The 27,535-nt window shown below is 40.0% G+C and overlaps 1 protein-coding gene across 1 annotated transcript; it reads left to right on the top strand.

Annotated features, from left to right (window-relative positions):
* Positions 1-742: 742 nt before the first annotated feature.
* si:ch211-79k12.1 (uncharacterized protein LOC568891 homolog) lies at positions 743-18,847 on the top strand. Its single transcript, XM_017702048.2, has 7 exons — positions 743-864; positions 4,085-4,206; positions 7,252-7,465; positions 11,031-11,185; positions 14,174-14,318; positions 16,171-16,312; positions 18,042-18,847. Exons 1-7 carry the CDS (start codon positions 807-809, stop codon positions 18,127-18,129), a joined length of 924 nt encoding a protein of 307 aa, XP_017557537.1. The 5' UTR covers positions 743-806; the 3' UTR covers positions 18,130-18,847.
* Positions 18,848-27,535: the final 8,688 nt, after the last annotated feature.

Raw genomic sequence — 27,535 nt, 5'->3', positions numbered from 1 at the left:
TGGCACAGTACAGGGCAGTTAATCCAACCAGATGAATTGTGAAAAAAATGCATATCCAACTATTAGGCCTACAGCGGTTGAGCCTAAATTCCATGCTAAAGTTTTAAGGAGAGTTTCAGCCTAGACTGCATTTTGAATCGGGCACAATACCGGGTAGCCAATCAGAAAAGACAGTATTTGCATAAATCATTCTACAAAGGCACAGTAGCAGATCGTAGTAGCAGATGGTTGTTTTTGTGAAGAAAACCACACAAATGGTCACAGAAAAAGTGGGAAAAAGTAAAAAATATACCAGGGCACACAGCAAGGGCACACAATAATAGCAATAATTCTCACACCTACAAAGGTAAGTGCTTAGTATCTGGATCCAAATGACCCAGTTCCATGTATTTCAGTACATTTTTGACAGACTTGTCCCTTTCTAACTAGTTTCAAATGAGTGAGGAAAGGACTTTCTGCCCTCATCCACTAAAGTCATACACTCTCTTGCTCACAGCTCCCACTTTGGAGCTTAAACGTTTCATTTTAAACCAAATGGGTCCCAGAAGAAGAGGATAACATACTTCCCTTGCAGGATATCCTCTTTCAGTTCAGTAAAGGTAATATGTTGGGAGTTTTATGACCCTTTTACTTTCACTCGTGTAATCAGGTCATGCATATGGTCGAAGGGAACGGTTTCATTGGCTGTTTATCATGGCGGGAGGCGGAGCTTGTCAGGCTGGTAAAGGTGATAAATAGCCAGAGCGAAACTTTCACTTCTACATTGTTGACTTTGAGTCGTTGAGGACAGAAAGACGTTCATCACAATGAGAGCCTGCATTATTCTCACCTCTGTGATTCTCGCCTTCCTGAGAAGTGGCTCCGGTAAATATGATTACATCTTGTGGCGAGGGGTTGTTTTAAGCTCTGTTTCCAGCTGACCTGGAAACCTGAAGAAAAAAAAACACGGCAGCATTTCTGTTAGGCTTAGCAGAAAAAGCATATAAGTCTTAAATATTAGCAATATATATATATATTGCATAATTAATATATGCACATATTTAGAAGCGTCACTTTCTGAACGAAGCTGAAGTCGGCTTCTTATTCGAATTTCCCGTTCCACCTTAAATGGTGCCGCAGTTCCATTCAGGCGCCTGAGGCTCCAGGATGGAACTGCTGCACCATTTAAGGTGGACCGGAAAATTCGAATAAGAAGCCAACTCGAGCCTCGTCTATTCTGAGATAACGAACTATTCGAAATAGACAGTAAATGCTTAACTATATTTCATAATGAACCCACACAATGTACAGTTTTCTTAACGCTGACCTTTTTTAGCCTTTCTTTGCGCAAGTGACTATAGAGGTGCTGCCGTAGCTCACGTTACTTAATAAGAAATTATTAGTTAAACTAAATATTAGAAGTTATATTATGTGTATTATTCAATGAATACCGACTGTTAGTGACTTTTGAGCTAGAGGAGATGTGTTTTATATTGAAATAAAGGTAGAAAGGTTAAGCTAGCATGCTGCAGGTGTTATTAGCTGGAACAACAACAATAACATTAACATTAACCGCCATTCCGGGAGTTTTCCCTTCAGGGGAAAACCGGCCAGGTTTCAAATGGAATGAGAAACGAAAGAGGTCACTGGTCAGCTGAATCATCTCGTGAGCGACGGTTTACGGTGCTCTTTACATAAAAAGCGCAAAAAAGCACATGGACTTTTCCCCGCTTTGACCATGACCTCCTACACTAACGTTAGCGGTCCTGCTTCGTACTTCAACTGCGCCATCAAACCCGCTGCTTCCTGTTTATGTCTGAGCCGTTGGGCTTCACGAAAGGCTGGAAGAGAGTTTCATCGGATAAATGAACGGGGCTGGTTTTTCTAAACATTTCGCGTAATAAAATAGTCAAGTTATTGAGTTTTATAGTTACTCAGACTGATTTGGAGTGAAAGTCTTCGAAAACGAGAAATTTGCAAAGCGGTGGTGATAGGAACCAGACGTCCGCCTCTAAAAGCTCCCGCGCAGAAAGTTATTAACTACATGGAACGCTTACAGATGCACTTCGTGATGTCCTAGACGTTGATTTAAAGTAGTTTTGCGATACAGTTTTGGTCTAAAATAGGTTTTCAATCAGTTAATTGAAGTCAGTTCATGGTGGAAGGGTACAGAATGGGGGTTTGAGGCAAAATAGTCCCCAAAGATCATATTTACCACTGTTTTAGCATCATCAACATTGCGTATAAAAACTCAGACATGTGTAGGGTCACTGGTGGTTTTGGATAGCAAATGAAATTGCTATATTTAAGTTGTAGACACTGGAACCTCTGGTTCTTATCACCACCACCGTAAAGAAAACCCTCTCTCAATATATATATATATATACTTTACAGTGGTGGGGATGGGAACCAGGGCCCTTTAAGCCAAAAGCCATGACTTAATCATGACTTAAGCCATAACAGACCATGCCATATATACATATATAAGAGAGAGAGAGAGGGGTTTCTTTACAGTGGGGGGATAGGAACAAGGGGTCTCAGTGTCTACAATACAAATATTACCTTGTTATTTCTAATCCAAAACCGCCAGTCAGTGAGTTTTTATATATAATGTTTATGACTGGAAAAGTGTGTTCAACCTGAAAAAGGCTTATACGCTTTACAGGTAGCCCAGCACCATGAATAGGCTTTTGACGGAAATCTGATCTCAAAACTAGCATAAAACAATATCTCAGGCACCAGGCAGCATATTCAAAACCATTTCATGTTACAGTCGTATGCAAAGGTTGAGGGAACATGGTCAAATTACATATTGATTTGCAAAGTGATAATAGCTTAGCGCATGCTCTACAGAGAGCACTCTGCTGCACATAATGTGCAGTTGTTACTGTATTTGTAAAATTTTATGTATATATATATATATATATACACAGTACTGTGCGAAAGTTTTAGTCATCCAAGCACATTTTTAAACAATTTACCTCAGCAGTGAGTTTATCATAATATACATTAGAATAAAGTCATATTCATAATTCAAACAAACATAAAAACCATAAAAAGTAAGGAGGATGTATTAACTTATTTTCACTTATAAAATCAACAAAACATGTCATTTCACTAAGGTTCAACAGCTTTTGCATGGCTTTCTGGGGCAATAAATGCTTTAGATGCCACCCTTGTAAACAGTTCTGACTTTACATTTCTTCAGAATTCTTCTTTACATCTTATGTTTACATCTTAACAGTACATTTATGCATAACTGATGAAAATCAGTGGAATTGATTTACTTTTGAAGCCGTCTAATGAAGACAGGAGTAGTAACACACCTGTTTACAGCCTATTTCAAGGAAAAATAACACAATCATGGTGTCCTAAAGCTTCATTGTAGGCAGTGCCCACTTCTATACTTCATGCCCACTTCTATACCTATATTACAGTTCTTTAAGCTGCAAATGTCCTTAAACACATAAAATACTGTACACGTCATTCTGGCAATACTGCTTTGCTAGGGCTGTAATAATGAATACTGTTTGTTAGTAGTTGCTGGCATGTTAGCCTTTGCGATACTGATACTGACGAAGGCCGCAAAATCACGTACTGGGTGCATCATGACCAGTCGCATTTCCAGATGAGCGTATTTCAATGCATCAAGCTGCTCATTCATTATAAGTAATTGATCAAAAGTAAATGACTTTGGTAGAATAGGGGCCAGTGTCCTTAACCACAGCACTTTGCTGTTTCATCAGTGCGCTTTTAATGTTGCAAGCCATATCACAATCCCTGCTAACGCTGTGTAGCAGTATAATAACACTCCCTGTTAACACTGTCCAGTTTACTGTCTTATATCTCTGGAGACTTGAATAACCAGTTGCGCACATGACTGTGTTTTTGTAATTTTAATTTGAATGCTGCAGGTACCTGCGAGGCACTAAGCCTTTTACCTTGAATGTCCTCTTGAATAACATGCATAAGAACTGAGTACGCAGCTCAAATTGGAGTTCCTGTTGGTTCCTTGTTCCTGTTGGTGTTGAACGTTAAAACTATGAATAAAACACATTCCAGTAATGAAAGGAGTTTGTGTTTTTGTGTGTGTGATTTTTCGCAGCTTCTCTGGTAGTGAAAGGTCCAGCTGGTCCTGTTGTGGAGGGGGAAGAAGTGACCCTGGAATGCGTGGACACAGAATCTGAATTCAACATGAGCACGGTGCACTTCGAAAAGCTTTCAAGGGTAAGATTTAGGATAACAATAGGTTCAATGCCGAGTCTCCTCTGAGTTGTCCTTTGCCACAAATTCAGCCTTAAATGGAAAAAGAACTGAAATTTCGCTTTACCTTTATGAAACTGGCCATGTTTGGATTGGATAGGTGGACAGTATGTATGCTAGAATGGCCTTATCTCTTGTGCATGCACAGACACGCAAACAACCACACCTCGTTTTGAAAGTAAACACTTCCTCATTCAGGTCTTGAAAAATATTTTAGTCATCTGTTCTCTTGAAACAGGTTCAAACCTGTCTTTTTCAGTAGAATTAGATCTGTACAGGATAAAAACAAAACATCAAGGCCTTTTCCGCATCCACACATATCCTAATGTTTTCACAAATGTAGTTTTTCTCTGAGTTTTGGCCTCAGTTAATATAAAAAATGGCATTTTCAGTGAATGAAAAATGTTATTTAAAAATAATAACAATTCTTAAACTCTGTAATCACTAATGAAACAACAGAAAACCTGATCAGAACTGAAAAGAGCATTTCAGAGACACTCGCATAGCCATGGCAACTTAAAGAACGCCACAACAGCAAGTGGCTTTCGTTTTACTAGTTTAAGCTTTTATTTTCTGGCAGGAACTGGACATACTGCTAAATGTTGAATTATTGAATCAGATCTGACCACCTGTAATACTGACATCACTTTTGCTTTCGCATGATCACCGTGTTGCTCTTGAGGACTACAGCATAAAATTTTAAGAGGTCCTACTATCGCCCTCTTCTGGGCTGGAATGCTTGTGAGTTGTATTTTGTGTTCTCGTGTGGATGGAGAGATTTTCACAGATGTTGTTGGTGTTGGTGTACAGATGTTGTAGTTTTTCTCATGAAAAACTGCAGTGGTTGTAGCCAGTGACCTAACTTTAATTGATCTGCCAGAAAGCACTCAAAACATGTATGGTTTGGAACTGGAAAAAAGAATGAGCTCTTTACCATTGAATCTAAAAATATTGACAAGGGCAGATGATACTGTGGCTCTTGTTACACTGTAAAAAATGAGAAGTCTGGTCAACTTGAAAACTCAGCTAAGTTGTCTCTAGTGTATTAAACATTTATAGACACAAAATCTGAGCTGCTTCACGTGTTCCTGAGTGGTGCAGTGGATTAAACCCTTGCCCCAACAGGAGGTTGTGAGTTTGAGCCCCAGCGATGCCACAGCCATTTGTAAGTGTGTACCCAGCATAACTCTAAGAAATATTTAAGAAATTGTAAAATGGGACAAAATATATTCGGGTGGCTGCCACTGTACTTTTTAAAGGGGGGGGGGACCCAAGTAAAGCCATTTTTATACGTGGGAAACACTGGGATTTACCACAGTCTTTAATATAACTAAAAAAATGGTTTGGAGTTGGGCCGGAGAAAACGTCCTTTCTGGCTGGCTCTTGCCCTTCAGGCAACTAATTGATGATCCCAGCTGTAAATTCTAACTGTCTCTTGCCTCATGTACATATTTGCTGTGGCGGCTCTTAGCAGCTGAGGCTTGTGTTTGAGTCAGCTGTGGAGTACTAATTAGAATTGGGTGAAAAAATGATCAAATCAGCTGCTTGAGTTTTTGTTACTTAGGAAGGCTGTTCAAAATAACAGCCTGAGGGAGTGCCAGGATGCAGTGTGTGTGTTTTAGGGGACCACGGAGGACCGTTATTGCTTTGTTTAATTAACACATCGTGGAGAGCAGCCTAGAGAGAATTGGCGGCATCTGCCGCTAAAACACAAACTGCTCAGTGGCGGTGAAAAGTGATGTTCTTTTTCCACAGATGTGTTCTTGGTAAAGGTGTTGCCCAGATGTTTCCTCTTTCACAAACTCTCCTAGTATCGTAATACGCATCGTTGAATAATAATTAAAGGACTCTCTACCCAGAGTCACGCCTTGTCTAGGTGTACTCAGACAAGCACGATTAATCATGATTAATCGCAGTAATTGTGATTAATTATGTCTTATTTGCTCAAATTTGACCTTAAATTTATTTATTTTTTGTCATGGCTGTGTGAGTGGACAGCTGAGCGTCATGAGAATGTATTCATTCGAGTGATTCAGCACCATTGTTTTTGTCTTGTGAGCGCAAGGTTAACATGAACCGTAGCATGAAAATCATATGATTTCTGTAGTTTGATTTGCATCAGTAATGTCCAGTGAGAGCAGCTGTGGCTGTGCGCAACCAATAGCTGTATACACCGATCAGGCATGACATTATGACCACGTCCTTGTTTCTACGCTCATTGTCCATTTTATCAGCTCCACTTACGATATTGGTGCACTTTGCAGTTCTACAGTTACAGACTGTAGTCCATCTGTATCTCTGCGTACTTTGTTAGCCCCCGTTTACCCTGTTCTTCAGTGGCCAGTGGTCATCCTCTAGTCCTTCATCAGTGGCCACAGGACGCTGCCCACAAGACACTGTTGCCTGGATATTTTTGGTTGGTGGACTGTTCTCAGTCCAGCAGTGACAGGTGTTTAAAACTCAAGCAGTTCAAAACTGCTGTGTCTGATCCACTCAGACCAGCGAAACACACTGTAACACCACATCGGTGTTACTGCAGTTACTCTGATTTCCTTCAAATTTCTCAGTCTGCGCATGTGCGAAAACAGACTGCTGTACTGGAAAAAAGCGAGCAGCGTTGCCTCAAGATGGCAGCAAAACAGTTTTGGAGTGACATTGAAACCAACTACTTGATGAAATGAAGGATTTAAATATTCTTTATCTTGTAGATGATGTGTGTTCATGTTTTCAGGTAATGTGGAGCAATGTTTTTTTTTTTTTAAAGAGCTGCGACATGGAAGTTTGAGCTTTATGTTAAGTTTGTGTCACGTCGTCTTCTGTGAGTTTATTGGCTGGTTGTAAAGCAGAAATCTGATTACTGCCTGACTCATGTAGACCCGGAGTGCATGTAAATGTGTTGATCGTATTACTGCCAAAATCTGTTTTTCTGCAGTTATCGGATGATTAAGTACATGTAAACACACTCATTCTTGATATTTGGGTGTAAGCGTCTTTGTCTTTATCCTGTAGCACATGAGGACGTGGTACCGGCTGGATCTGGATGAGTACAACTATCTCTACCGCCGCTGTTTCTATTATGATGTGGATGTGAAGAGAGAGGATGGCCGCCTGCTCCTCTGGCTCCCCAGGATCCAGACCTGGTCGGCTGGACCATACCGCTGTGTTGCCGACAACGCCACAGAGCAGATGAACAACTCCATGACTTACACCATACCTGTGCACTGTGAGTGGAGGGCTGGCGTCTGGGGGCGTCTCCTCTTAAAACACTTTACATCCTAAGCAGTATTGTGTTTCTAAAGCCGGCATCTTGACCTCCAGACCCTGTGGGCTGGAGTCTAATACAGTTAGGTGATTTTTCCTGCTTAAAGATGCCAGCTAAAACTGGTAGTTAACAGAGTTGAATCAGGTGTTTTTAAGCAGGAAAACTCCATGACTGAAATCTGCGACTCCTGTTCTAAAGCTTAGAAAAGTTTAACAAATAGTCAGTCAGTGAAGACATGGTTGGTGTGTTTAGTTTAGTTTGCCTTTGTATTTCTGCACTGAAGCTGCAAACTTAATGTGGCAAACAATTATTGGAAGCTAATAGCCCAACTATTATCTATTATAAAAATCAAACTCAAACTACATCAAGTTGAAAAGTAATCTCATAAAGATTTGTGGAAAGATGCAATTTTGTAGTTTAGTAACTTTGTATACATTTGAAGCTTCAACAAGAAACTGTCAAATGGTAAAAAGTCCATCCATCCATTTTCTAAGCCACTTCTCCGTCAGGGGGAGCTGGAGGCTATCCCAGCAGTCTTCGGGCGGAAGACAGGATACACCCTGGACAGGTCGCCAGTCCATTGCAGGGCAGACAGACAGACACAGACAGTCACTCACACCTAGGGGCAATTTAGTACGTCCAATTGGCCTGACTGCATGTCTTTGGACTGTGGGAGGAAACCGGAGAACCCGGAGGAAACCCACGCAGACACGGGGAGAACATGCAAACTCTCTGAGCGACCCTGGTCAGCTCGGCCGCTGAAGTCAGTGTCTCGTTGACTAGTTTCTTGTTTGAAATGTCCCGTTCCACCTCAAATGGCGCAGCGGTTACATTCTGGCGCTTCAGGCACCATTTAAGGTGGAACTGGTAAACTAGAACAAGAAACTGGCGACCAAGAAGCGACTTCAGCCTCGTAAAAAGTCAAACGTTGAGAGACATTTTAAAGAAACTGTTTTACTTTTGTGGAAAAGTTTCCTGCTGGAGATGCGAGAAAAGCAGCTATAGCTGAGTGAAAGCTTAAAGCAGACCAAAAGGAGTCTGCATTTTTATTCATAGGCTGTTACATTTTTTAGTCTATATTAATACATTAATACACACACCGAGACATATTCACAGCCAAGATGGTAAAATTGATATAAAATGGTGTGGCTCCCAAGGTTGTTTGATTTTTGTTGAAATGACAAAATGTCTCTTCTTAGCATTTGGATTGCTGACCACTATCCTATATTTAACTTTGGGATAAAATCTGTATATATATGTTTGTCATACAGTGACAGAAACAACATAAGCAAGTCTATTTGAGATTCCTTAACACGGTTTGAGAGATAATGTGTGATCATTTAGGCAGGCTGTAAGCTCACGTTACTTGCTAGCTACATTAGCCTTGTAGCTCCAGCCTAAACTAGCAAACTAAAGACTCCAAGCATGTCTCAACTGCTACATTCGGGTTGCACATTTGATTTTCAGCCAAACTATTCTTCTAATGTATAACCACAGAACGGAGCAAGCTCTTATGCATGTTTACATAGATCACATGATATTAGCAGAGCAGTTGATCTCAAATGTCACCTTATTGTGCAAGCGTGATTTAGTAAGTCTCGGCTGAGGAACAAGTTGAATGCATAGCATTTCCAAACAATGAGTGCATCTCATACGGGAAAACTCATTGTTCTCCAGAAATGACGGACCTGAGCTTGATATTGAGTGGTGGTTATGCTGTGCCTTTGAATGAGTCGATAATGGCGGCTTATCAGAAAAACACAGTGGGGAACATGGGGGGGATTTATGGAACGGGTCAATAGTCTCAGCTGTGAAAAGAATATGAACTATTGCACACATTGTGTCATTACAGTGGGCTAAGACTTGATAGGCCATAATCATTATTATTGATCAGTCTCAGAGCTGGTCTGCGCTAAGGCTGGGGTTCTTCTTCAGTTATGATCAAAAGACCCATGAAAATGTTTCACCGGAGCATGAACACATTACATTTGTCAGTGTTAAATCATCTCCTATGAAGTTCTTGCGTGAGCTCCGTTCACAATGAGCTCCGTAGGTGTTATCACTGGTAAGTGCACTCCATATGAGTTTTGATGGTTCAGGCTGGTGATTTTATTCTTTCACTTTTTTCAACCGGTTCTCTCCTAAAAGGCCCATATTTTATATTTTTCTTGTATTTTATTTTTCCCATGAAGTCCCCTTAAAACTTATAGTGGGGTATTTGTAATAAAACATTCTTAATGTTTTCTCTCGGGCCATTGCCAAAGCTTTTAATCTTTTTTTTTAATTTAACATGCTGTGATTCTAGGTGTGCTTTTAAATGAATAGTTTGGCAAAAAATCTGACTTAAATGATTTTTAGCTCACCCCAAATGAAATCATGCAACACTACAGAGTTGCAATAAAAAATAATAAATAACAAAGGTGCAACATGCAGTTGATGATGTAGTTCCAATTTTTCCAATTGTATGAAGATTTTGGCATGTATTCGTTTTGGTGACTGGTTTACTTCCAGTGTTTGTTTGCTTCATTAACCTGGCAGCTATAGTTCTAAACTAAAGACACAAAACGTTAACACCAAGTATGGCTGCTCGTCTGCATTCAAGATAAGCAGATAAATCACATGAATCTGACTTTTTGCAAAACTCTTCCTTCAAATTTTTAGTCTATGTAAATGACCTCTGTTCTAATTGGCTGCACCTTTTGCAAGTCAAATGTGGCACATTACATTCAAAAAGCTACCCAGCTCAGTATGAAAAGTTCATACTGAAATCTTGAATGGATAAACATCAGCCACTTGTTTCAGATGCTGTTTCAGATTTTTTTTTTTTATTATTTTGGATTTTTACCCAGGTTTCTCCAACAGTTTCCATCCTAGTTAGGGCTCCCCAATCACACGATGCTGCCAACTTCTAGGAAGGGGAAAGCTAGCTCAGACGCCTGCGCTGACTAGCATTGCGTTGAGTGATGGGGGGGAAAGGGGGCCATGCTACCCACCCAGAGAGAGCGAGGCCAATTGTGCTGTCTTGGACTCCCGGCTACAGATGGCTATAGCATCACCAGGGATCAAGCTTGTGATCTCCTGATGATAGGGCAACACTTAGATGGTTGCACCATTTGGGAGCTAGCTGTTTTGCTTTCTGACAGCCAGTAACAGCAGAACGTTTAATTTCCCCAAATCTTCCACTCCAACTGCTGAAATATTGGTCATATGTAAAAACATTCATCAGAACCATAGTGAATTCAAAACAAGCTGTTTTGGCAGCTTCCGTAGGTAGGTTTAATGATGTTTACACAGTGCACCAAACCATTTTAGGAAAATTGTGTTTTCCATGAAATGGGATGCCTTGGAAATGGCAGTGCCATTGCTTAAAAAAGTCTTACAGCTCAGCAATGGGATTCTACCCTCTAAGGCAACTGCACCACTTTCAAACACTCATTGTTTTGGCTTTTGTAGTAGTTCTTTGTAACTCAACTCCATATTTATAGTGCTATGACTAATCAGTGGTATCTGCTTTTGCCTCCTTTAGATATGCGAGAAGTGTCAGTGTACAGAAGTGGCTTGGGCTCATTCACTCGCTATTTCACCACACAGCAGGAGCTTCGTGTGCAACTAGGAGATGATGTAGAGCTGGAATGCTCCACATCTGCTTCTGAGAGCCCTCAGTACTTCTGGGCCAAAGAGGTAAGAGTTTATCTGGAAGCTCAAGTAATGAAGTTTGTGAAGTATCCGGTAATAGGGTTGTATCAAGAAACTTGAAAAAGTTTTCATAATACGCAATATGTGACAATATTAATGATAAATTTTATATATCGCAATATTTTAACATACACAAGTCATGTAACTTTTAAAAACTGCTAATATAGACAATGAATGCAATTCATTATTATTCAACATTTCACATATTGTGCTGCACTAAACTAACAATTAAACAGGACTAATTCTACTCGAACTAATTGTACTTGTAACAAAGCCTGCAGTTGGCAGGTGTTCTTTAAGTACTGACGATATCTGCGATATGCTCAGAAATTCATATAGTGCATCACGATAACAAAAGTGATAACAATACAGTGTCGTCATATGGCCCACCCCTAACCTGCACTGCATGTTTTCACCCCAAACTTTGAAAGTATATGGGAAAAACTGGGTTTGACAAGTCGTACCCTGTGAAAACTATGCTTTATACCCAGTTGTTTTGCCTCCAGTAGAACTTGAGACACAATGTGAAATGTACCAGAAAGCCCATCAGCAGCAAGTGAAATGTAAAAAATTGTGGTACGTGTCCAAAGATAATAAGAATGTACTTTGGTCCATCGCAAAACACATTCACAGTGGAAACACAAGCATGGACTAGCACCAGAGTAAAAAGCATCCTGTAGTTTTTCTCTGTCTCATCATATACAAAGGCAATAATAATGGCCCTTAAATGGAGCCCTGTGGTGCTTCTTTACGAAGAGCCAAGAACTCAATTATTGGTCACTGAATTCTATCAGTGAGGTAGTTAAGGGAAATTTAATGCATCTAATTCAAATGGCTAAGAAAGATCAGTAAACAGGGCCTCCTGTGGCTGTTAGTCTGTTTATCAGGAAGACTTAATGTTTCATTCAGAACTACTGATGCATCGTACAGCGACTAGCTCTAAATATCATTGACAGAAATGGGTGCTTAATGTAAATTAGCGTGATTACACATGAATAGGCTCTTGAGTGGCACAACTGTCTAAGGCTGCACTCAGACGGCTTCCGCTCAAAACGCCATTATATCCTATGCAGTACATGGATTTTATGGGTTTGTTCCTCCACAAATCGCGCTTTTCCACCACAGTTCATTCATTAAACTCTGTAAAAATGATCAGCTTGAAGATTAACTGGGATATGTCCATCCTATACACTGCAGGGTTATTGAGTTTTGCTAAAAGTCCTTAAGAAATAGACAATCCCTTATAATATCCATGCAGTAATGCGGCTTTCTTTAGTATCTGTTTAGTGCAGGCATTGATTTACTGCCCCCTTGTGGCTCCTTGGCAAAATTAGATTTTTAGATAGAAATAAAATAATCATCCACTACAGTTAAATAGTGCTTTGCAATAAAATAAAGCTAATGTATAACATAATATATAACATAATTGACCAATCTTTTCTAACTGTGAAGATTACTGCGCAGACTGCTGGTAGCAATGCAGACAACAATTTTGCCTAGTTAGTGGCTGACGAAATGGCTAAGATGGGAAAGATTTTTGACGAACATCAAGAATTTAGAGACGAATTGATAGATCTGTGTGCGTTTAGAATCACTCTAGCTAGTTTCTTGATGTGTTTAATCTGCAACAAGAAACTGTCAACCACTAAAATTTTGACCGTTGAGAAACAAGTAACCGTTTTTGCGGAAAAGTATCCTGGAGATGCGAGAAAAGCAGCTATAATTGAGCCTAGACCACGTTGCACAGCAAAGTACAAGGTGTTTTCATTTATATTATATTTTTTAGCCTATATTGGGACATTAGCACACACTGAGACAAAGTTTCAAGACATTTTGCAGAAGTTGTTCAGACAGATTTTTTTGTGAAAACTTCTGAATGCAGCCTAAATCTTAGCCCTAGTGTCAGGAGTTCGATCACTGGCGATGAATCCAAGAGAGTATAATGGTCATCGCTTTTTTGGATGGTCCTCCCTCTCCCCTCACATCATTCAGCACAATGCCAGCCAATGTGGGCAGTTAGTGGGCAGTTATTTGAGCTTCATGTGTCTTGGAGGAAGTTCATGCTAGCCTGAATCCTCCCATTTTCGTAGTATTGTGTGATGGAAGGAGGCCTAGCTTGTATGTAGGAACCTGCCATGACTAAATAAGGGGTTAAACAGGTAAACATTGACAAAAAAAACACAGATTAATGAAATCAGTCAGTTTAGAAAGAAGCTTGGTCCCCTACCAAAGCTTTCCAATGTCAATCTTTGCCATATGACCCTCTCTCATTTTTACTGCTATCTGATATTCTCTGAAAAAGTAGAAGTTGATCTTAAATGACAGCCAGCACTGACCTCTTTGGTGTCTTTTGTTTCTGTGGAGATGAAAAGGAAGCATAAAAAAGGAGATATGAAGCCATTGGTGTGAGCCAATGGAATAGCACGCACAGTTCTGCTCTAGCTAGACCTTAGCTTGGCTGGGAATCCTCTTAATTTACTCCCATTCAGAGAAGAAATGGACTTTGCAGGCGAGCTATATAGAAACACCTCCTGTGCCAAAATCATTTGTATGGTCATGACAGGCTTTCTTTCTCTCTCTTTTTTGTCTTAATTTTCCATTTTCCTCACCCTCTGTAGTTATTTTGGTCCTTTCCATTTCTCTCTCTCTCACACTCATTATTCTCCATTTTTAACAGTCCACTCACCAGGATAAATCTCTGCTCATGCCATTATCAAGGTTAATTACAATGGCTCTTGTTTCTTCTCTGTGAGATTTAGCACTTCTGTCATTTTTTTTTTTTTTCCGGCTAATGTCAGACTGTCTTTTACAGAGCATGTGTGAACACCTCATTTCTGTCACAGTCTCTTTCTTTCTAATTATGCCCCCCTCTTTCTTGTCTTCCTTTCTTCTCTCCATGGATCTCGCCCTTTTTTCTTTGTACAAATCTTTTCAAAATACCCTCAATTTCTCTCTCTTTGTCTCTCTCTGCAGGGAGAAGACTGGATTGTGCCCGCCAGCAAGCTGAAGCTAGCGCAAGTGAGGGACTTGGACAGTGGAAAATACACCTGCACGGCTCAGCACCCCACCGTGGGCTCCCTCTCCAAGAAACGCACCATCAGCATCACCGTGCTGCCAGGTCAGTGTGGTCTGCAGGCGGCACCTAAAGGCACCTAAAGGGGTGAAAAGGGCATCATTCCATGCGTTCTAGCAGATATGTTAACTTGGAATTAGATGCAGAGGAGCCTGCGGGAGTGCTCGCATTCACATATAGTTGATGTACTGTACAGCGTGAATACACAGTGTGACTGACCACTCTTAGGAAGTCACTGTATTCTAATAGCACCTAATATCTCCAGTGTTAAATGGGGGTGGTCTACATGAGGCACAGAATAAGATCGGGGTGCTTTTTTACTTTGTAGGTAATGTGATAATTAAGTTGTCTATGTGACTAATAGATAAATGGCTTTACTACCATGCATTTTCCCATTAATTAGAATAGAGTAGTTTATTGTAGCTGGTATTTTATAGATGTTACCAGTCAAGTGACGTGAGTGCTATAAATCTTTGTGGCAGTTTGACGTCTTTTGTTGTTGAAGGGAAGTGGTACTGGTTAAAGTGGCTCTGAAATGTGACTACTGGATGCTGTTGGGTATCATTTGACATTTGTCAGTTCCTGTAAACAGTTCTGACTCCTAAAGCATTGCAAAACTGAAACTTCAACAAAAAAGAAATGTCTTTTATGTTTGAATGACGTCTGCTTGTGGAACATGTTTTGTCTCCTAAATGTCAGTCAGTCAGTCAGTAAGTGAGTGTCAGTCTGTCAGTGAGTTAGTCTGATAGGCTGTCAGTGAATCAGTCTGTCAGTCAGCGAATGAATCAGTCTGCCAGTGAGTTAGTCTGTCAGGATGTCAGTGAGTCAGTCTCTCAGTCGGTGAGTTAGTAAATCAGTCAGTCATGAAAGTCTGTCTGTGAGTCAGGCATTGAGTCAGTCAGTAAAGTCCATGAGGTACTTCAGCCTAAAAATGCAAAAGTTTTGCTTTCAACAGTGATTGGTCAGTCAGTTAATCAGTCAGTCAGTAAGTTAGTCTGTCAGTGAGGACGTCTGTCAGGCTGTCAAAGAGTCAGTCTTTCAGTGAGTAAGTCTGTCAGTCAGTCTGTCAGGTCCATGAGGTACTTTGCATAAAAAAGTAGTGTTTTGCTTTCAGCAGTCATTGGTCTGTCAGTTAGTCAGTCTGTCTGTCTGTCTGTCTGTCTGTCAGTCAGTCAGTCAGTGAGTCAGTCTGTCAGGTCCATGAGGTACTTCACATCTAAAAATCAGTGGTTTGCTTTCAGCAGTCTTTCTCTTTCAGATTTTCAGTCCATTTCTAAGCACAGGGAAATGCGCTGCTGTTATTTTTAGCTGTAATGAACAAAACAGACGCAGCAGGCAGGCTGTAAAATGCTGTACTGTTCCTTTATACTAAACATAGAAGTAAGGTGGTTTCGGGATGTGTAAAAAGAAGAGAATTGACTGTTTTGAACTAAAACAAAGAACAAGGAACAAAACAGCGGATTTGCTTTTGGACACACACACACTTACACACACACACTTACACACACACACTTACACACACTTACACACACACTTACACACACAGACACACACACACACATATTTTCTATGCTGCTTCTCCCTCAAGGTCGCGGGTTGGTTTCGGGCAGTCCTTTTGTAACTAATCACAGCGAAAAAAAAAATATAGTGAACCCCTTAAACGCATCTTCATTTCCAGATAAGTGGCGGACAAAGTATCTGACTAAAGCAATATATTTTATTTTTATTGTTATTTATCATTTTATTGTCAAACATTTGTACAGTTTTCTAGTAACTGTAGCAGATTGTAGATCAATTTGAGTTTGATAAAAACGCAGTGCTTCGCTGTGTAGAAACCTATAGTGAAGTACCCATGCATTTCATTGGTAATGCTTGATTTACTTTGTGTGCATTACAGAGGATGCCGCATGGTATGAAACGACTACTGGCCGCATCGCTCTCATGGCAGCTGCTGCCGGAGTGGCTCTCTTGGTGATCATCCTGTCCATGACTGCCTACCTCTGCCGCAGGGCCAAACAGAGGAAGAGCAAGGGACCTATGTGAGTAGAATGCAGCAGCTCGATAACTCACAGCATGATACATATGATGCATGGGACTTGTGTGAAATATATTTACTTTTATTTATTTATTTATAACTTGTTAGCTGCTTTGAATGCTATTGCTTGGTTTAAATTGTCATTGCTATTACTGATGCCGCACTACTACTACTAATAATAATGATAATATAATTTAACATAAGTGTGTGTGTATTTCATAACAAACAATCTTAAATGTTTCAAATTTACTGTCATTTGTCTTAAAAAAAAATTCTAATTAGAATTTTTTGAGTATATTTTCAAGAGAGATATTTTCTCCAGTATCCCCCTACAAGCTACATTGCTACACATGTTAGCAATTATTAAGAGACCATTTGAAATGGGCACAGATCTTGAAGCCACAGTGTAACAGATACACTTCTGCTGCGGCTCGTATGATTCGTCTGAGTCCGTCATTGAGTGGTGCTTCATCACTGCAGCTTCTGAGGATCAGCAGGGTGCGGTGTGCGTTCTTGCATTTCACACCCACAGCACAGTGTAAAACGTGGAGCCCATCTGTCCCTCTCTCACCAGTGCTCTCTCTTATAGCACTTCTATTCCATATTACTCTCATTCTGACTCTTCCATTGTGTCTTTGTCCCTATTCTCTCTCAATTCCAGAGGTGCAGCCTATGTGATGAGCAGGGACCAGCTAGGAGACCACTGAGATTTAGTGTACTTAAACACACAGCAGTGATACATAAGTGATTCACATATTTGGCCATTGCTAGCATAATATGAATACGAGGAAGAAAACCTTGTATTTCCAAAATGGCATGGAAAAAAACTACTTTACTTTTAATGTAAGTCAATGGAACCAGAACTTTTTCCAAGTCATTTTGGGTCATGTCTTTTAGCTCAGACATTTACATACATTGTAAAGGGCAACAGGTATTTTCAAATTGTGTCAAAAACTAAAAGAATCCTCTGACAACAGCGATGTGCATATACACACACACACACACACACACACACACATATATATATATTGCTGTTGACGGAAGAAAACCTCATATCTCTGCAATGGTAACTTTATAGGAGAAGGAAAAAACTTACTTTGATTTCAATGTAAGTCAGTGGAACCAGACGTGTGTCCTAGTCATTTTGGGCCATTTCTTTTGGGCCATTCTTCATGAAATTTAAAAATGGAGATACAAGGTTTTCTTGAGACAGCAGCTATATATATATATATATATATATATATATATATATATATATATATATATGTATGTGTGTGTGTGTGTGTGTGTGTGTGTGTGTGTGTGTGTGTGTAAAATTGAGAGGTACACGCAGGGCAATGCACACCAAATAGCCCCAAAAGGAGCTTATTTTTTCAAACTAGCACCATCACTGGTAATTGTGGATAGTAAATAAAAAGCTGACATTTGTTGTTGGATGTTGGATGCATCATCTTCTGGTTCCTGTCTCCATGTGCTGGTGCTACAGTTGAGTCAGCTTCTCTAGAATAGCACTGCAGAGGTTTTGAAAAAAATCTGTGAAATTTTCCTTTAACTACTGGCGATGACGACGATGTGTTCAGAAAAGCGTATTGCGGCATAAATGATCATGATAGTGTTAAATATCACAGCATTGCCCACCTTTATCCCACTGCCATCTGTCCTCAGTTCACCTGCTTCCTGCTTATCGCTTGTTTATCACTCTCCATAAATCTTATCTGTTCCTTTTCCTCCAGTGATGACCGGTCCCAGAAGAAGCCCATCTACAGGAACAGTGTGGAGTCTTTGCCCTCCACCACTGGAGATGAACAACCACTGGTGTAATGAGTGAGATGGATGGAGGAGAGGAGAGGAGTGGGGAAGGGAAGAGTGGGGGTGGAAAAGGGAGGGAGTAGAAGGAGAGAAAGAGCCTGCCAGATTGGATAAGAGATGGTTGTGTTTGCCACCGTGTAGCAGATTGTGTACTGAATTGAAGAAAGTATGAAAAGGGCGCGTCAAAAAAGTGGGACAGAAATGATTGTTTTACGGCAGTGGTTTCTTTCCAGCAGCTTTGGCAGCAGCACTCGTTCAACAAAAGGTGTGCAATTTTCTCTATATTGATTTCGCGAGCCAGCAAAATTGAGATTCACGATTGTTGTCAAAGGCAGAAGCTGTGGCTGAGCTTGCTGGTGTGAGCTTTAAATCTCTCATGTTTTTTAAGGGGTAACCTTGAGTAAACCTTCTCCTTTTTGCCTGCTAGCCATTCTTCTATGGGTCGAGCGCAAGTTCCTTTCATTGGCAAGCACACATTAGCATCTTTTCTTGTTAGATAATCATTGTACCACGCAGGGTTTGAAATCTTTTACTTTGATACAGAATATTTTAGATGAATCATTGGATCATGAGTAAACAGCTTTCTATCTTGAAAGCACCTTAGCCGAATTGCACCTTCAGACTGTACCAAGGACTATGGAAGCACTTTAAATCTTTTGCACTATGTTTGATCTATTCCTGTATACTTTTTTTTTGGAATTTAATTTCATTAAACTGCTTTTAAAATAGATAACTTGCCTGTGTTGTTGCTGATTTAATTTAGATAACGGCTCGCACTCAGATTTGTACCGCAGGGTGTGACGAAAATTGACAGCGTACTGTAATCTGAATGTCTGCCCATGCATCATAGAAGCTCCTTTGTAGGCAATATATGCGATATCCCAAATTCCTCCCGGCTTTCATGGCTGCATTTCAATCACATCATTCAGTCCTCTAAAGCAGTGGCTTTCAGTCCCCTGTGCACTGAACATTTTATTTTTCAACAAATGCCCTATATGGAAGTTCTGAGACTCATTAATTATATAATAACACCTTATGGCCAATACTAACAACCATAACTGGTACTTTGGCAGTTTTGAAACTATAACCCATATGGGGGTGGGGTGGGGGGGGTGTCAGTCATGCTGAAATAGTAGGAGTCCCTTCTCAAAGTGTTGCTGCAAAGCTGCAACCACACAATTCTCTATATTGTTATTGCGAGCAATAGGATTAAGATTTCTTTGGCACGAAGAGGCCCAAACACATGAAAAACAGCCCTAACCCATTATTCCACCTCCACCAAACTTTGCAATGCATTTGGGCAGGTAATGTTCTCAAAGCATCTGCCAAATCCAGATTTATGCCAGAAGGTGAAGCGTGATTCATGTGTCCGGAGAATTCCCAATCAGGTCCGACTGATGATAAATTTGATCAACAGAAAATGTCATACTAGGATAAACTGGTATTTTCTACATACAGTATGTGATATGGTCATTATTATTAGTATGTATTTATGGAATTGCTGATTGTATCTGGCAGAGAACAGTATCCACCATCCTCAGATCAGTTCCTTTTACTGCTGCTGCTACAATAACAAGTAAGGGGAAAAGAATGTTGTAGTCTTTCCACCGATCCGACATATTCATGTAACGTTAACCCTCAAATTCAGTCTGGGGCACATTCACCCACTTCTCAAACTCTAGAGCTGTTCCGACCATAGCTATCGACTATAATATTACTAAAGAGACCACACTCAAGAGAAAATATGTGATATTTGCATAAGAAAAGGCATATTTTTTTCAAATATAAAAACATCTGCAACATAACAAATCAGTGCCCAATGTTTTATGTTAAAAAAAGCCCCAACCTAGCAAAAAACCTGTTTTGTCAGGCAAAAAGTTCCTGATGAACAGCTCTTGTTCTTCTATTCATGAAAGGAATGACAGTTCTTGTGCTGAGGTTGCTTCCAGATCAGTTTGGAACTTTGAGTGTTGTAACCCACTACACATGATTTTTGAGTGGTTGCTGCTCCTAGATGTTTCCACTTCACAGTAACAGCACTTACAGTTGACTGGGGTAGATCTAGCAGGTGTTGAAAATGGATGAATTGACTTTAGTCCCATGTTGAAAAAAATTACTGGGCTTTTCTCTATGACCCACTGGTGTGCTGAAGGTTTGACTGAAAGAGCTTAGAATGGGTGTCGACATACTTTTGGCCACATAGTGTATGTGCAGTAGGCATTAACACGCTTAAAATGTTAGATGCTAATCCTGGCTTCGTCATGTACTTTAGGCTATGCAGATGGCATGAGTTTTCAAATGACTAGAAAGATTAGGGATGTTAAAAGACTTAAGTGCATTTTCCCACCTTGCTGTACCAAGGCTTAAAATGCAATACTGTTATCCTCCACTGAAGCAGAGAAAATTTGTGGTATTTGTTATATCATTGGTTAAATATCAGCTGTAATTCCAATATCAAACCGAAAATACTTTCCCATTATTTTCCCATTTATCAGTATGCAGGCTTGGGATGTAGCAGAATACTTATTGGGAAGCATTGAAAAAACATATTCAGAATACAGAAATCTGTATTCAGTCCAAGTTTCATTTTGTAAAGGCAACATTCAAAATAGTTTGCTTTTGCAAAAGTGATACTTTTATTTTATTATATCCCAACCCACTAGATAAAAAATATACAGAATGTTTTAAAATACAACACTATTAATGCTCATATGAACACTATAAACTATGCCCCACACGAATATGAACTTAATTAATGGCTTCTTTACAAATACTGAAGTTCCTGCTAAAGCCTGAGTAGACTGATTTTAAAGGACTGATCAAACTCACAATCTTCTCAGTAGTGCAAATGTTAAGTTTAGCATCGGTCGAGCCCTAAATTGGTCTAAATGTATTCAGTAATACACTCTATAACAGTACATGAAATGTATTGAATTTAGAGCACATTTAGAATATATATTGATAACAATGGAGACACATGGAGAAAAAAAACTTACATTGTTTCCCACTGTTACTGCTCTGCAGTTTTCTTTATGTTATTCTTCTGTTAATATGTTTGATGAAAAAAATCACTTATTTAAATGATGTTATAAAATTCTCAACATTATTTTGGCTCTCATCGCCGGCTACAGTCCACTGCTGCTCCCAAAATCCCACTGCTGTCTCATTGAGCACTCAATTTCCATTATCCTAGTCTAAATTTAAAGTAGTTGGCTATGTGATTTTCAGTTAACAGCATGCATGTAACTTATAATGAAATACATGCATGAATCTAGGACCGGGCTAAGGTTATCACTTATTACTGAAGAGGCTGTTCAGTTCATCTTTCAAAAGAGTTTATCAATGCTGAGATTTATAACTGACTCATCACATTGATTTATCAGTCTACTCAGGCTTTAGCAGAGCTCAGTAACGCTGAGATTAATAACTGATCATCGCATTGATTTATCAGTCTACTCAGGCTTTAGCAGAGCTCAGTAACACTGAGATTTACAACTGACTCATCACATTGATTTATCAGTCTACTCAGGCTTTAGCAGAGCTCAGTAACACTGAGATTAATAACTGATCATCGCATTGATTTATCAGTCTACTCAGGCTTTAGCAGAACTCAGTAACACTGAGATTAATATCTAACCACCATGTTGATTTATGAGTCTACTCAGGCTTTAGCAGAGCTCAGTAACACTGAGATTTATTAATGATAAAAAAGCTGTTTTGAGTTCTTTTTTAGAGCATATCTTTGCGTGCAGTGCACTGATTTTAAAAGAGTTAAGAAACAAGCACTGATTATGTTTTTTTTGAAGAGGGTATATATTTTTTTATTTACCTATATTTTTAAAAGGTAACTGTATCCAAATACTGCCTTAACAAAATGTAGCTAGGACTGAATACAGATACTTCATTTCTGTATTTTTAATATGTATTCCCAATACTTGTATTCTGTTACATCCCAACTCTGACATCAGTATTGTATGGGACTTCTGCTCTGGGGAATGGGGGAGCAGCAGTGGAGTGAAACAGGTGGTGAGAGAAAAAAGTTTGTTTTTAAATGAAAATGATTTTTCATGACATGTAATTACATGAAGAAAACCACCAACAGTGGTAACAGCGTGGAACAATGTCTTACTGCCTTGCCAAGATTCTAAATGTATTCTGCATACGTTGCTTTTTATGTATTGTAATAGAACACATTACTGAATGCATTTATTGCACTGTATTCCGTTCTCAGCCATCACTACTTTTTCAAATAATTATTAAGCTATTCTTGAGTTGAACTGGGTGTCTTTGAGCAGGGAAAACTCTGTAGGACCCGTAGGACCAGGACTGTAAACAAAATGCTACTCTAAAACTCCCCCTGGCATTGATTTGTTCCAGTGATCATTTAGGTGGTCTATGAGGAGGTTCATGTCTTTCGGCAAGCTTCAGGAAAACCTTCAAAGTTAATAATCCCCGAACTCAAACTAGTTTTGAAGAAGAACAACAAAAAAAATCTCTAAATAACAGCTTACCCTTAAGTGTACTTCACTCCAACAGGGACCAAACACATTGCTAAAACTTCTGAAGATTTTAAGCTGTAGGAAGTTAGCATTAGCCCCGGACTGCTGGGGCTAACAAATTACATTTTCTGAAAGAACAGGGCACATTTTGTGCTTTCCATTAAATAATAGCTGCTGGCTAATACTTACCTCTAGCAATCATTCTAGAGCTTGATTTCACTGCCTGCCTCTGTAACCAAAGCGCTAACCAGACAAGAGGCTTGAGGAAGGCTATGCCTGTAGCAAACTGCTAGCACAGGCCTATTTTCTGAATATGTGCTGCAAGACTAGAACTTCACTTGCACCCTGAAGATACACCGCATATCATTCACCTGAAAGTGACTATGCAGTATCCATTCATCGCTAACAACTTCATTTCTTACTTCACCCCCTACAACGCTAGCGTTAGCGGAGCGCAACCAGTTCATTAAAGCCTGTGCTATCATAACCACTCATTTAATTACCACTGTCCACGCCATTTATGCTCGCTTTTATGTGATCTTATTACCGGTGTGCGGTTGACCGGAGGCTGTCGTTAATAACGCAGTAGTCGCTGCATTTTAACAATGGCACTCCATTACCGAGGCATGCGCCAAAGAGCAGCGTGAAGACACTGTTATTAAGAAGATTATTCAAGATTATTCAAGTTATTCGAGTTGTTCCTTTCTGCCTTTGCTTAGGGGGGCATCTATTGCCCTGCAAAATCAGGCCTGTACCAGAAAGCAAGCTAAGTCTAACAAAATTCCAAGGTGGATTAGACTGGTTTCGTGCTGGTTCAGCTGGTCACCCAGCAAGGTCATGCTGGTTGACCAGAATACCAACATCCAAAACACAACATATGCTGGTTTTGCCTGTGGCCAGCATTAATAGCTTCCATTGCTGCTGACCAGCATACTAGCACCCAAAAGACAACATATGCTGGTCGCCAGCCATGTTGGTCTGGTCTGTGCTGGTTTTTCTATTAGGGAACACTCTATGGACATACAAGGCAAGTGACCTTGAGAGGTTTGAAAGCATGTATTTGAGCATGTATCTTTTTTGGTTGGAGATGATTTGATTATCTGCAGTGATTGGTCCTAGCCTGTATCTACAATCCCCACAGAGATTAGATCTCGTAATAGAGGCATGATTTATCATGCAGTTAACCAGCTTGGCTAATGCTAGTCTTGTGCATTGTCAGACGGCATCAAAAGAACTGGTCAGTGATTTTTGAGGGCCAAATGCTTGTACGAGCACAGGAGCAGCTCAAAATGTACCTAGAAGTGACCACAATGTGCGCCTGCAATGCACTTGAAATTAACATCTGCTGTGTGTAGTTCCACCCACTAACTGCTCACTCATAGACCACTGTAGTTGTGCTTCATTCTGTAGTACCCATATTAGGAATTCTGGGATTAAGCTCCATTTCTCTATGGCCAGAATAAATAGGATTTCAAAAAAATCGCCCCTATCGCACCCTGTGTTGAATAAAAATGTTAACAACCCGACAAGTTTTGTCCTGTGTACATTTTTATCCCAAATACTACTGGATCCTCTGAATTACGAGGTCCCAGCACAAATTTTTTTGGGTTCTGAACATTTTTATTTAACACAGGGTGCAATAGTGGCCTATGCTGTCTTTTTAAAAGCCCAATCATTCTGGCCTTACATCCAGGCTTAGACCTGGAGTTCCTAATATGGGCAAAACGTATGGGCAAAGCAGAATGATGCATGACTACAGTGGTCTATGAAGCCTAGGTCTTACAAGTCTCAGTGACATGGTGGAACCGCCAACAATCTCTAGACACAACAGAAATTTGTTGTTAAATTAAGGTCTTTCCCACCAAAACATTCTGCAGGGCTGTTTCTTTAAGCTGGCTTTATATTGTGAGATCTTCATGCAACTTTAGTTAAAACTAAATTGAGTTTATATTCTTTTCTGCATAGCAGAAGCAAAAGCATAAGCTTCCAAGGGCTACACCAAAGTCTTTGACTGTAGCTTTAGGTTGCACTGAAAAACCATTAAAGTGTAGCGCTTGAAATGTTTATCTGAACCTAACGGGACTCGACTGCTTATATTGAGTTCGGTCAAGTTTAGATGTCATTTCTTAAATATGTCTTGTGGTCAGGTTGCATTCTAATTTCACGTTTGGGTTCTCAGAGCTCACCTCCCACTTTAAACAGATTTTACCATGCTTTCCCCACTGCTTTCGATTTTCTCCCTACTGTATTTTCCTCCTGTTTTCATTACAGTGAAAGCATGCTGGAGTCACCTACCCATGTAGGCCTAGAATTTAGCACAGATGCCCATGAGGCTCACGCTCATTAAAAAATGGATAAAAACTGAATCCTGAATCTATTCAGGGGATGAAAGTGTAGCCAAAAGGACACTTATCTTCAATTTGTTTGGATAAAATATTTTTATGGTATATGCAACAGTTACCATTCACAGAAAGAGTTTTAGGATTAAACAGGTGAAGGCTAACGTAACCCCATGTCCAAAAGAATTGGTACGCTGTGCAAAATATAAATAAAAACAAGATGCAATGATGTGATCATTTAAACTCTATCTGTAATTGAAAATAGTACAAAGACAACATATAAAATGTTGAAACTGAGAAATGTTATTGTTTATTGAAAAAAATATGCCCAGTTAACCCCCAAGTGTTTTTTTTTAGCATTACACAACTTTACCAGCCTTTTGTTGCCACTGTCCCAACTTGTTTGGAATGTGTTGTTGGCATCAAAGGGAATGTGTGGGAATGTGTGGGCATCAAAGGGAATATGTGAGGGAAGAGAGTTCCAGAGTCGGGGAGCCAGTATAGAGAAAGCACGATCATCGTATTCATGTAGGTTGGAAGGTGGGACAGTGAGTAAACCAGCAGAAGAAGACCTGAGAGTGTGAGTTGGCTTGTAGGGAATAAGAAGATCTGACAGGTAAGAAGGAGTAAGATCATGTAGAGCTTTGTATGTGAGGAGAAGAATTCTGAACTGTATGCAGTATTTTACAGGACGCCAGAGGAGATGCTGCAGAATGGGTGTAGTATGGTGATGTGCACGGGTGCAGGTGAGGAGGGGAGCAGCAGATTTCTGTGCCATCTGGAGTTTGCATAAATGGGAGGAGTTAATACCAGCGAATAGAGAGTTACAATCGTCCAGTTGACTAGAAATGAATGCATGAATAAAGGTTTCTGCAGCAGATGGAGAAAGTGGCAAAAGAAAGTTCATCCAGATTTTAATTTCTGTTATGTAGTTTTCAAGCTGGGTGAGGGGTGGATTTTTAATAGATTGAGTGCTAATGTAAATCTGTGTGTCATCCGCATAACAGTGAAAGTTCAGCTTGAAACTACGTATTATGTGCACAAGAGGAAGCATGTACACAATAAACAAAAGAGGTCCAAGGACTGAGCTTTGAGGGACCCCCTGTGTAACCACAGATGTATGAGAAGTATGGCCACCAAGGGTGACAAACTCAGATATGACTTAAACCACTCCAGGACAGTGCCCCTAATGCCTGATGTAGAACTTAATAAAGTGGTTGATAACATCGGGATCATACAAGTTTTTGTCTGGCTCAGGTTGGGTTTGGATGCAGAACTTGATGAGGTGGTTTTGGGTCTGATCGACATTAGAGAGAATTTTGTTTAGCTTATGTCAGTTTTGAACTAAACACTTGATTTGGTCAGGGTCGGTTTGGGATCAGACCAAATTTTATCCTGCTCAGGTCAGATTTGGATGCAAAAATTGGATACCATGGTTCGTATCTTTCGAGGATTGTACAAATTTTTGTCAGGCTTAGGTAGCATTCAATGCAAAACTTGATAATGAGGTTTGGGGTCAGGACAGCATTGAGCAAGATTTTAGTGAGCTTGGGCCAATTTTGGACTCAAAACTGGATGATGTGGTTTGGGTTGTGTCAGGATTGGACAGACCTTTATTGACCTTCGGTTGCATTTGGATGCAAAACTTGATGATGTGATTTGAGTCGGATAGGACAAATTTTAAAAGCTTGGGCTGAGTTCTGATCCGCTTCAGATAAAATTGTGTTGAGCTTGGGTCAGAACTGCATGATGTGGTTTGGGTCGGATCAGTATTGAACTAGAACGCTGACAAGAAGGTCTTGGCTGTATTTGGGTTCAGACCAAAACTGCAGACATGATAAAGGCTCTATAAAGGCGCAAACCTCCATTACCTGTTCACTACATTAGCATCAAAACCTCAGTGCAAAACTAAAGAAGCAGACATTGGACACCAAACATGTCTTGTCTGATTGGCTACGTTTGATGTAAGGTTAAAATTGCGTCCACTGTGACTTTCAGCCATAACAACAATCTTTATTTATTCAACCACATCTGTGGTTCCCAGCTCTGGTCCTGAACTACCTTTGCCCTGCTTGCTCTACCCTGCTTGATCCAACTAATCTGCTTATTATCAAGCCCTTCCTGAGTTAAACTGGGGGTCTAAGGGTCTTTCTGGCTCAAACAGTCTAAAAGGTATGGGGCAGGGTTACTCCAGGACCATGGTTGGGAACCTGTGGTTTATACCAATCATGAACTTTCTTTTGTTACTAAAATGACACAATCATTTTAAAACAGCAGGTCTACTATTGTGGAAACAATTTCCAAACCATGTTCTTAAATTATGCAGATTTTGAATTGCTGCAGGCTACGGTTTGGCATTAAAACACTGAAGCATGAAAATATTTCATGTTCCAGGGTTTCCATGGGTAACAGGTCAGTAGATGGCTGCCCTTTTCTCATTTGAATAGTTTGCAGGGCCCTGTGTATAAATGATTTCACTTGCAAATTATTTAAGATACCTTGTGGTGTGTGAATTTATAAGAAAAGTAAGCTCAAGGGAGAGCCATTTTTTTGTGCGCAATCACAGTCAACAAAGAAGCA

The sequence above is a fragment of the Pygocentrus nattereri genome, chromosome 3 (genome assembly GCF_015220715.1).
Source record: "Pygocentrus nattereri isolate fPygNat1 chromosome 3, fPygNat1.pri, whole genome shotgun sequence".
In the NCBI taxonomy this organism is placed as follows: domain Eukaryota; kingdom Metazoa; phylum Chordata; class Actinopteri; order Characiformes; family Serrasalmidae; genus Pygocentrus; species Pygocentrus nattereri.
The sequence above is the reverse complement of the archived record's forward strand: the minus strand, read 5'-3'. Positions and strand labels throughout refer to the sequence as shown.